The sequence below is a fragment of the Leptosomus discolor genome, chromosome 1 (genome assembly GCF_034619465.1).
Source record: "Leptosomus discolor isolate bLepDis1 chromosome 1, bLepDis1.hap2, whole genome shotgun sequence".
Lineage (NCBI taxonomy): Eukaryota > Metazoa > Chordata > Aves > Leptosomiformes > Leptosomidae > Leptosomus > Leptosomus discolor.
Genome location: NC_141391.1, coordinates 133,806,034 through 133,818,210, shown reverse-complemented (window position 1 = coordinate 133,818,210; position 12,177 = coordinate 133,806,034). Strand labels below are relative to the sequence as shown.

The 12,177-nt window shown below is 39.8% G+C and overlaps 1 protein-coding gene across 1 annotated transcript in view; it reads right to left on the bottom strand.

Annotated features, from left to right (window-relative positions):
• Positions 1-12,177, bottom strand: part of PRMT8 (protein arginine methyltransferase 8) — an 89,252-nt gene that overhangs the window by 21,794 nt on the left and 55,281 nt on the right. The window contains exons 5-7 of the mRNA XM_086465086.1: positions 7,876-8,018; positions 7,406-7,493; positions 3,842-3,957 (exon numbers count right to left, since the gene is read on the bottom strand). Coding sequence (XP_086321212.1) covers positions 3,842-3,957; positions 7,406-7,493; positions 7,876-8,018 — 347 coding nt within the window. The remainder of the gene's footprint in view (positions 1-3,841; positions 3,958-7,405; positions 7,494-7,875; positions 8,019-12,177) is intronic.

Sequence of the window (12,177 nt, the reverse complement as noted above, 5' to 3'; positions counted from 1 at the left end):
TTGGCAGTTGCACACATGACTACAGATGTGAGGGGAGCACTGAATGCAATAATCAGCATCAGTGCCAAAACACATTCACTTTTCCAAAAGAAAATTATTTTTCTTTTTTCTGTTTTTTTTTTTTTTTTTTTTTTTTAAGAGTGCAGAGAACTAACAGTATTAATGTGGGGAGAGAAGAAGCATTAAATTCTGGGTGGTTTAGGGAAGCACTGAAAGAAAGAATGAAGTATCTGAGATTGTTTTGACTAGATATTGCAGCATATGTTGTTTTTTTATTAGATGAAATAACAGGGAAGCCGGTGTAGCTATGGCTTCTAGATAACGGAGACTTCAGCCTCCTGACAGGGTCCCTCTTCTGCCAGCTTCTTCTGTATGCACAGAAGGAAATATCTGAAAATTACTAAGTTGCTGTTTGGGTTTTTTTGTTGTTGTTCAAGTAGGTTTTTTGTGTGTGGTTTTTTTTTGGTGGGGGGAGTAGGCAGAGTTAAATCTGAGGATACTGAAAGGAAACACTGTGAGGAGAACTGTTGGAAAGCAAAGAGTGAGAGGGAAAGTCACTTTGGAAAGGGAAAGGACATTTTCATGTGAAGAAAAGAGTAGAGAAGAAAAATGAGAAAAAAAGAGCAGTGTTTGAAGAAAGATGGAAAATGAGTGGCATAGCTGCCTCTTGATTTACTTTAGGAGAAGCTGAGAGTGATTAGGGAGTTCCACTGAAGTTGCAGTGGAACAAGAGAAAAGTCTCACAAGGAAAGCCTTGTCCTAAACCTCATGGGTGAAGACTACTATGGGAGAAGAACATGGGATTCATTGGAGCTCACAAAGCACCTCAGCTGTGTGGCTGTGTCTCTCTGAGCAACAGCACATTTTGCAGAAAGTACTGCAGGTCCTTTGAAATAAGGCTTCATACTGGTGAATCATGGTATTTCCAAAACAGTGGAAATTTCTCAAAGAACTGGATATTTGAGCATACAAGTCAATGTTTTTTTGCTATTACGCTATGTCCTCTAACAAACAAGAATGTTGCTTTTTTTGTGTGTGTGTGTGCATGGAAGGCAGTTTGTGCTTTAAGTATCATTACACTGTGTAATCTTAAAGCGTTATGTGACCTGCAGGAGCTTTAAACTGTTCCTGGAAAGTGCAGGGCAAATGGGAGCATAAAAGTAGATTTTTTAATTTTTTTTTTGTTCTTTCTCTGTGGCTATGTAGGGAAGGATATTCAGGAAACTCCAACAGTATTTTTTATTATAAACTGTATGTGGCATGTTCTTCATTCTTGCTTGGCTTCATGAGTTTTTGCCACTCTCTCAATGCAAGTTTTTCTACAGCTGTGTGAACAATTGATTTATTGTTATTGTAGTCTCTGGCGCTAAGACCAAATCAAAATTAAATGGAGGAAAAGTTTTGGGTCAGCCCAAACCCATTTGTACTTCTCTAATGTGCAAGGGGATCAGAGAAGAAAACACAACTGTTTTACTGAGTTTGAAATAATCTTTCCCATTTGTTCAGGCAATGTTACTCAAAGCAGTAGGCCCTCAGAAAGACACTTGTACACTTTCCCTGAGATCAGTTATTGACTCTGGTGGTTTGAAGATGCTTTTATTCCACTACCCTCCCTGGCTGATTTGGTTTGGAATTTAAACAGAGGACTCCTACTTGCCAGGAAAACTCCTATGCCCCTGGGATATATTTAAGCGATTGTTCAAAGGGGAATTGCTTCCACAACAGAGATGATGCTGTATTCCCTGCATGCACCACCCCCAGTGCATCTGTGGCTTAGTGGCTAGAGTTCCCCAAGGGATTCAAGACGTGGGTTACATCCAGTTCCAGAAGAGTACAAATGGGGAACTTTTACTTAAGTCTCCAGCATCCTAGATAAGTGTCATCGTTACATAGAATGCAAGGGTTGATGTCTTATTTTGCTAATTTTTGTAGAAAAATTCAGAGCATCTAAATTGGGAATTGAAATAACTGAAGAAGCACAGGGCTCTGACTGGTCTGTTAGGAATGCATCTAGTAACTACTACAACTACTGACTAATCTACAGGGAACCCAGACTCATCTGGTAGGCACCCTAAGTTAGCTGGCTTTGGGTTGAATACACCTCTAGAAAATCCCTTTGTGAATCTAATATGAATAAGCTGTGCCATCTTGAAATGCTAAAACAAAATATTTGAATAATTAAACACTATTGCTTTGTTTATTCTCAAATGTTTTCTTAGGTTAATATTATTCTCTAAATTCACAAATATTTTCATATCAAATAAATCCATTTTACGTAAATAAGCCACGTGCAAAAGTAAATTAAATTAAAAAAAGAAACGCAGCCTTAGTTTTTCCTGCTTCCATATTGCTAGCTTGAACAAAAGCCTCCCTCCTTCCTGCCTTTCATTGACAATTTTCTCTTTTTGTAGCGATCAGTCTGTGAGATTAGGGACAGATTTTGTAACAGAGAGTGGTTTCTGCTTGTGTAGTTATTACCTGCTTTGCTCCCAAGGTGCCATTATGTGGTAAAGCACCATTCAGTGTATGGACAAAAGATGTCTGGCTGTGTAGAAAGAAATATGAAACCTGAATAGGAACAGTTTGAAAAATTTTATCTGTCTTCTTAAACTCAATTTCTTTCAACCTTCTAAAGAAAGAGTTAGATTTGCACTTCATTTAAGGGCATGCAGCTTTTATAACTTTTTATTCCAGAGAAGCCAACCCATTTTGCCACCTGATCTCTCACTCTTCAGATGTATTTTATGCAGTCTAAATAGCTGTTTATTTGCATGTATTGCAGTTTTAAATTGCTTTGGCTCAGACTGTTTTCAAGCACAACCATCTTGTTTTCCCCTCACTGCAGATGGACCGTGCATGCATATGTACTCACACAGCTTCTACTTCTGTTCCTTTTTGCTGCTTTCAGTAAAGGTTCTGCAGACTAAAGGTACGTCTTTCCTTTTTGCATATGGGAATACTTAATGCTGCGTTTGTTACTGGCAAAAAAGTGAAAAATCAGAACTCAGTCTTTAGGATAAATGAGTACACTCTTGGACTCATGGACCTGATCCTACCACTGCTATTGATGCGGACAGCTTTATTCATGAGTGTTGTCCCACATGAGGAGGATTCCTTCACATGGAAGGAATTTTAGTTCTTTCATGTGTTCTTGCAGCCTACGGATACTTAACCCGGTCTTGCGAACAGGGAGTAATGACCATTCTGTCTCATATGTAGAACAGGGTACAAGCTAACCTCTGGCTGCAGATGCTAGGGCTGGGAGAGCACAGTAACATTCTGGCTAAGGCTAAGAATTAGAAAGTTATATGAACAAATTAGGTTCCAGTTCTGATCTCACACTCTGCTGTAAATTTGAGTTATTTCATCAGAGCTGACCAATTCAGAAACTGATGCTTCTGACTTTTTTCTGCAAACAGAATTAATTTACCACTTCTTGTCAGCAGCATGCCATCAGTTTCCATCATCTATTTACAAGAAGGGAGGGCAAGTAAAATTCATATGTAAAGACACCATGTCTATTTATCCAGTATTTGCACATGTATAATTTGTGAGTCTTAAGTTACAATTAGCAGTAGCCAGATGAGTACAGAGTTACAAGCAGCATCTTGCTTTTGGGTATTCCATAAGTGATCAAGGTATCAATGTTCATGCTTAGCTCAGGCGAGAGTACTGGGCATGTGCAACATACTAGTACTGACTAATTTAAAACTGCACATGTTGGCTTTGCAGCTAGTTAGAGGCATACAAAGATAGTAGTAAAACATAGGCAGCAGGTCTCCAAAGAATCCTACAATCAGGTGTAAACAATCATAATTAGGTATATTTGGAATTACCAAACCTTTATTAAACAGGCATTGGTCACCACTTGCTTTGGATCTACTATGTCCACCAAAGGCTCCTTCATGGCAACATCCCTAATACAGGTCATGTCAAAGCCGTACACATTCTCCCACCCTGTCAATGCAAATGGATGTGTCAAAGATTAGCAGCAATAATAAAAATATTTTTTGTTTCTCAAAGCATCTTTCATTTGAAAGAATTTCTACCATCCTCTAACTTTCAGCTCTCCTCTTTAGCTCTTTGCTCCCTGTCCCAGTTGTCTATGTCATCACTGCTATTTTACAGGAAACATAGTTGTGGCAAAATAACTCCTCAATATATAACTTCGAACAAGTGACCTTTGTTTTTTGGTGTCCCCATAACTGTGTTATATGAGATTTATTGATGATTTTCATGGCTTTCAACATTTGAGAGTGTTGCCCAAATCAGGTTGACTTGGGAATAGCTGCTAAGGTTATTCTACCCTTTCCTATCCATTCTGGTTAATATATATATTTTTTTAATAGATTGCTACTCAACCAGCAGTTTTCATGCTCTTTCAATTATTTAAGTAATCTTAGTTTCAGCATGTAAATTACTGACAGGAGTCGATCTATAAGTGTGTTTCAGTATTTGGGGCATCCAAGTTTTAATCTGTATGTACGTCATGACAAAAAAGCAAATGTCTACTTTCTAAAAATATTTAAAAGCCACACTGATCTTCTTTATTTGAACTGTTCTTCTGATTGTTTTGATAAATGCTTCTCATCTTGCTGAGGTTTTTTTTTTCTTTTTTTTTTTCTTGAATAAAATTAATACACTGAAACATTGAAACATGGAAAAGTACACTGGCTTTGCTTTTATGATTGCTTAACAAAATGAAACCAAAAACCTCCAAAAAAGTGAAATCTTACACCTTATGAATCATGTGAGTCAGTGCTCCATCTGAAAGTCTAAACTGAATACTGTGAACTTTTTAAAAAATTTGTTTGAACACAAGCAAAGTGAACTGATAAACAGCAACAGTGAGCATTTTTGTCTTTTTTTTTTTTTTTTTTTTCAGAGCATAGCATTTGAGCTACTGGTGTTCCCAGAGGACTATGATTTAAAATGTAGTATGAGCAAAAAAATCTGCATATTTCTAAACAGGAACAAATCTGGACATGAACATTTCTTTGATGTGTTATCTCTTTATTGGGCTGTGAGTTTCTCAGTATTTCAGGGAAGCTGGTGTTCAAACTTTTGTTTCAGCATCATGAGCATGTGGGAACTTCAGATTATATTTATAGAAGCCATATGGTTTTTACGTGGTTACTCAGAAAAGATTAACTAGGAGACCCTGAAAGAACAATTTGACAGAGTTGTTGGGGCCTCCATCACTTGATGTACTTCAGCCTACACGCAATGCCTTTGAAATATATGCAACAATCTGTATTAGACAGAGACCTGTCACAGGACTTAGAAGATAAAATTATCTGTTTTATATTGTGCAGTAAATCAGAGTAATTGACTGTAGCAGTACTCTGTGGCATTAATAAAGTCTGAGAAACCAGAAGTCAGATTTTTTTAGAAACCTCATATTGCATCGTTTCTTTCTTCATCCTTTCTATATGATGATTCTTGAGTGCCCTTTGAAATGCTCAGCCCTGCATCTCATATGAAGGCAAGACTCTATCCACCTTAAGCAAAAAAAAAGAAAGATGAAAAATTGAAATGTAAGGAGACACCGTCAAGGATTTATAAACTGAAAAGAGAGACAAGATGTTGGTGCAGATAGGTAGTGAGATGGAAATAACTGAAGAAGACACAGAGGTATAAAAAGTGAGGGGGGAAGGGAAATCAGAGGTGAAATCAGAAAAGAAAGTGTCTTAAAGGAAAACAACATTTTAGAAGAGAAAAAGAACATGAAACTTTTTTTGTAAATGATGAAAAACTAAATGAAGACAGGTGTATTCTGTGAGAAAAGAAAAAGGCTCAAGGCATAGAAAGCAGGAGGTTCAAAAGCATGGTGAAAGAAGGCATAAGGGATTTTTTTTAAGCCAAAAAGGCTTTGATTGCTTTACAGAATGGATGCCTCATACATCTCTTTGAATCTGTACATTTTGTAAGGAATTTAGCTGCCAAGGTCACCACATAACTGAGGAGAAAAATCTAGGCTGTACTTGACAAGTAGGTATAATTTGCCCTGCAACCTATATAGACTTCTTGTCATTACCCCACTGCACTGGGCCTACTTTTGACCAAACAGCAGTTTTGACCCATTAGCTGTTCTGTGTATTGGCACTGAATTTGATTATAGAAACGCCAAACTTTCTTTCCTGAGAGGATCTGACAGGCCAGGAATAAGGAATTAGGCATTTTCATTTAAAGGTTGATTGAACCCACTAATTTTACCCAAGCTTTTGCATGTATCCTTAATTAATAAAACTGCTCAGGAATTTTGTGACTTTTTTATTTCCCCTAATGGAAAATGCCTTTAATTGACCAGCTCTGAAAAATAAATAAAAGCCAAAAAAGAAAAAAAAGAACAAAAGAAGAGTGAAATAACTTAGAACTTACTAATTTCATCAAAACTATTATGACCAAATAAGTCCAAACTTGGGTGACCTGGGGGACAACAAGTTGAACGTGAACCAGACCTGCATGCTAAGATATGAGGAGTGTCCAAGAAAACTGGGTTTGCTTAGCCTGGGACAGCAAAGGCTAATGGTGGGAACTAATTGCTATCTGCTGCTGCAGAAACAAAGAAAAAGTCAGATTCTCTTCAGGTGACAAGGGACAATGAAGACAAGTTTCAGCAAGGGAAATTCTGACTGGATATTCAGAAAGATATTTACTCTTAAGGGAGCGCCCAGAGAAGCTAAGGAATGCCCATCTCCTGACCACAGGGCAGGGCCCTGAGTGACCTGCTTTAACTGTGAAATCTGGCCTGATTTGAGCAGGAGGCTGGACTAGGTGACCTGTAGAAGTCACTAACAGCACCAGTTATTCAATGAAACCTCAAGGAATAAAAAACCCAAAACATTTCAAACGTAAAGGAAAAGTCAATTTTATGCATCTGTGCAGTAAACCAAAAAAGTTTAGAACTTTTTTTCACATCAAAGTAAAATGGAAATTTCTGATCCTTATTTATTTAAAAATTCTCACATAAAACATTTTTAAAAGTTAGAAAAGCATTACATTTTTCTTTCTTCTTAACATGCTTATTAGTGAGATTATAATTTTTCCTAAGCTTATTTCTTAACATTTACAATTCATTTGCTTCTTATTAATTTTTCTGTTCCTAAATGTCCTAAAATCAACATTTAAAACAGAGGTATCAATATACCCCTAAGCAAGGTCTACATCAATTTATTCATGCATCTTTCCTTCGTGCACTTCAAATTACTGCAAGTTTCCTGAATTTATCACCAGACTAGAATTTTCTCAGTGTTCATGTTTATATTGGAATTCGGGCCCGGTCAAGTGTGATTTCTCGGCCTTTGCAAAACTTTGCCAGCGAAGAGGTTACAGTAGGCCACTACAAATCAAAAGTTTTAGGGAAATAACCATAGAAATATATTACTGTTAGGCATTTACTCACAGTGAATTTTGAAGTCCTTGTACTGTCTGTCTTCAATTGCTACCACGTACAAAGCAGCTCGGTCTGGAAACATTAGCCCTCCAGGTTTCTGTTGATGAATTGTGGGGAAATGGATCTCGTAATCTATTCACCTGACAAAGACATCACATTTTGAACTGCACATACAAAAACCAGACAAGCACCCCTTGCATTGTTTTCCTTCAGATTGTCACATCAGCTTTCATCTCAGCAACTCTTGCAGCCTGTAGCAATGTTGTTAGACAGTGTCTATATGAATTTCACCAGAAGTTAATCAAAAGCAAAGTTCTTTCACTGAAATTCCCTTTTTTAATCTTTTTGTTAAAGTCTAAGAAATGGCACTTGGAGATGTAACTGTGTCTTGTTATGGTGACAGCAGGAGAGGGAAGGCTTGTAGTCAGAAAATAAAAGATGATTGCTCCAGCAAACAGTAAGACATGCAGAGCACCTACCAGCCACTTGTCTCGTGCGAAGATGACTGTGTTTAACATTGACTCATAGAACAGACAGTAACCCATCCACTCGCTGATGATGATGTCTACTTTATCCACAGGTAATTCAACTTCTTCCACTTTACCTTTAAATATTGTGATTACTGAAAAAAGAATCCAAAGAAATATGTTTCACATAATAAAACACTGAAGTTCCTTACTGGTGAATGTCAGGCTGACCTTTTCAATACAATTCACTTCCTGAATGCCTCTAGATAAGCGTTGACTCCATGTGACTCCAGGGATTTTACACTAGTTTAAAACTACTTGGGTAAATATGATAACCAGAAGTTTTAGCATCAGTATAAAAGGAAAAAAAAATCCAAACCCAAACCAAGTAAAACCCATATATAGAAAAACAGGCCTTACCTGGTTACCTGCATGATCTCATTTTACATGCCCTTTGGAATTTGGAAGATTGCTAGATCATTGACCAAATAATGCAAAGAATCGACCTAAAATCCATCCCTGTAGGGTTACACACACATGATCTCATCACTGAGATATCACAGATTTAAGGAACTAGGATCTAATTCTCATCTGCTTTTCAAACATATTGTGCTGGCTTCACAATGAGGAAACTAGGGCTTATTTCTTCCAGGAGTTCTGGGGAGCTGACTCAACTGAGAAAGTCAGATCTAGCCTGACAGTACACAAACAAGGAAGTTTGTACAAATATCATTCCCTCACGAAAATTAATTTTTTATTCCCTTCCACTTCATGATTGAATCTTCTATAACATACTGGCATTCTCACTCTGACTCTTCTATCTGTTTTAGACCTGTGTAACTTTCCACAGCTACCTAAAGCGATTGCTGGAAAACATTGCTGTCAGGTATTTTGTCACCAAATTAGTTTCAAGGAAATTAAAAAGGTTGCTAGAAGTTTGATGTAGTAGAACACCAGATCCTCAGAGACACTATTACAAGACAGCACATTAAATTACTGGCAATACTGTATACTACTTACAGAAGACTGGGTATGCACTGCAAAAGCAAATCAGCACGCAATTAATAGAACTGGCTGATACTAGAACAGTTATTTTGCTTAAAGGAAAATTAAATGCCGGTCCATATTTAATCCAGTTGTAACAAATAATTTTGGTTTAGGATCACTACACAATTCACCAATCATTCTTGCATTTTTAAGAAATATATTTCCTGTTTACAAATGTATTCCTAAGTCTTTAGACAAATAATTTTCAGCTTGGGTTTGTCTGCTATTTATATTGTTTGTTGCAGTGGGTAAAGTCTCATGGTTCTGGATTCTTCCTTGACAAGGTAACTGATGCACTTGAAATGCAGGAATAAGACGAGTAGGGAATATTTTACTTTCCATTACTAATTGGCAAGATTACTGTATTACTCTTATTAAATGACAATTTTTAATGATGGCAATTTTTATTGATGAAAGCCGTCAACATTCAGTTTGAGGAAGGTGAAGGTACTTTCATTTAGCTGGAACTAGGTTAGCTGTTTAAGAGTGGAAGTGAGGGCTGAGTGATTTTTAAAATGCAGCCCACAAAAAACAAGGTTTCATGCTTCTGAAATGCATGCAGTACTAACATTACTCTAACCAGAAGTGGCCACTTTATTTGCATAGCAAACTTTTAATCCAGACTGGCCCTCAAAGTTATGAACACTCTGATTCAGACTGGTAACACAAAGTATCAGCTGGTAAGAGCAGTCTGATTGGAAAAGAATAGAGTTCTCTTTTCCTTCCCATTCTTTTAACTCCTTCCTTTCACAGTTAGTAGCTCCATAGTTCATCTGCTGTTATACTGAAGACTCTTCATGCCTGTAAGCTCCAGCCATGAGTTCTCTTTAGTTCTCTTTTCTCCCGAGAACTTTCACTGCCACAATTCTTTTGGAGTGAATTTTAGCACTGTTGACAGCTGCCAGAGTGACACACTTGCAGACTTTAAGCCCTCTGTTTATACCTAGAACAGTCACAGTATAAGCAGCAGCAGCACAAGTTCCTCCCACCTCCCTTTACTTTGATGACACACCTTCATAAGGCATCATATGGGAACAGATTGTGCTATCCCCAGCTCTTCCACTGTTCTGGAAACAGTGGGTTTTCTCTTCGTTCAGCGCCTTTTGCTGATGTGGTGGTTTGGTGTTTGGAGTCTGGTGGGGTTTTGGCGGGGTTTTGGTAGTGGGGGAGGGGGCTACAGAGGTGGCTCCTGTAAGAGGCTTCGAGAAGCTCCCCCGGCTCCAATTTCAGACCAGCCTCTGGGCAAGGCCAGACCAATAACTATTTAAGAGTGAAAGAAGCGGTTGATTACGTTTCTTTGTTCTGTTTGTGTTGGCGAGAGAAGGGGGATGGCAGAGGGACAGCCCTGCGGACACCTAGGAGCAGTGAGGAAGCAGAGGGGGAGCTGTGCCGGAGCAGGGGTTCCCCTGCGGCCCGCGGGGGGGTGGCGGCTGAGCCCCTGCAGCCCCTGGAGCCCAGCGGCGGCCCAGAGGTCGCCCTGCAGCCCGCGGAGGGCCCCGGGCCGGAGGGGCAGGGACCGGGCCCGGAGCAGAGCGCGACTGCGGCCGCGCTGGAGCCGCCCGTGGGTGGGAGGGCGGCAGCCCCGGGAGGGACCCGCGCTGGGGGGTTCTGGGGAGCTGCGGCCCCGCGGGAAGGACTCGCGTTGGGGCAGCGGGAGGAGGAATGTCTGCCGGGAGAGGGACCCCGCGGTGGGGCAGGGGAGGGCTGCGAGGGCCCCTCTGCCTGAGGACAGAGGAGCAGCGGAGACATTTTGTGCCAGACTGACTGTAACCCTTATTCCCTGCTGGGGCGGAAGAGGTAGCAGAGCTGAGCCCGGGAAGACTGCAGGGGTGGGAAGGGGAAGGTGTGTTGGTTTTAACACCTGGTTGTATCTCTCATTCTCCTTGATGATGGTGGTTGTTTTGTATTAAATGTATGTTGCATCCCAAGTTGAGTCTGTCTTTTGCTTGTGACCATAATTGCTGAGTGAGCCCTCCCTGTCCTTTGTCTCGACCCTCAAGCCTGCATTTTCTTCTCCCCACCCCTCAGGAGAACAGGGTAGGGGGGTGAGTGAGCAGCTTTGTGGTGCTTTTGGAGCCAGCTGGCTAGGCTCAAACCACGACAGCTGACTCTGCATTTCTCTAAACAGGGAAAAGAAGAAAAATTTCCATGAGCAACAAGATCCTTTGTCTCAATACCTGGTCGCATTAAAATAAAAGTGTGTCAGTATAAATTGTGTAAGTGTAAATTTTAGTTCAGTTCTGTAATTTGTTTATATTTGAGACCAAACTGCAGTCGGACAGACTGCTGTAACTGTCCAGGCAAGTCTCCTGCCAAACAGAAGGGGGTCTCTGCTTCTTCCTTCACAGTGTTTCCAAGGACTTGCTCCTTGGAGAAACAGGAGGCAGAAGCAGAGATAAATACCTTCTGCAGCTTCTGGAGCACACTGGATCCTTCTTATTTATTCTGACAATGGTTTCTTCACACAATATTCCTGTTGTTGGAAATCCAAATGTGAATTGATTTGTGGTGTGCTGTTTGTGTAGCTATGTGATGAAAGGCCATTCTGGGAATATAGGGGCTCTGCACCAAAGGTGCAGGATAATCAAGCTGATGTCAACACGTTGGTGTTTTAGTGCCTTAACCCTGCTATGGAGGAGAGTATTTTCTGGTCCTTTGCTTCCTTTTTTTTTCTGAACCAAAAGTTGCATACACTGGCTGGCCTCATATCCCACATCACTGCTGTTTCTTTCACACCACATCACTTGAATACGCATGCTGTATGATAAATTCTCCTCCCAAACAGCTCCGTGTTAGTCACAAGCTGCCAGTGACAGCAATAAAAATTAGACCAGATCTAAACCAGAACAGAAATCTATTCCTATGCATGTGTTAGCATAGCACCAGCACAAACACAGCTAAAAGTGGGGCAAACAATACGGCCATGACCTGCACTGCTCTGCAACAAAGACAAGCTCTTCACAAAGAGCACTTTTAAACAAGAACTGTCTCACAGCCTCAGTTAAAAAAAGCCTCATTTTTTAGGTTGCTCCAAAGATACCTTCTATGCAGTGATTTGCAGGAGGGCTGAAGACATGAAATAGAGCTTGCTGGAGATCATTTTTTGTTAAGAGTTTTCACTAGGTTGAGGGTACTTTTAGTACTTTTTAAAACTGAAGTGGTTCCACATCCCTGGAAATTTCGACACTTCCCTTTCCAAAAAAACCCCCCACTTTTCTATGATACTGTTATTCTGAGAATTGAACATCTTCATTTGTGTGAGTGTGT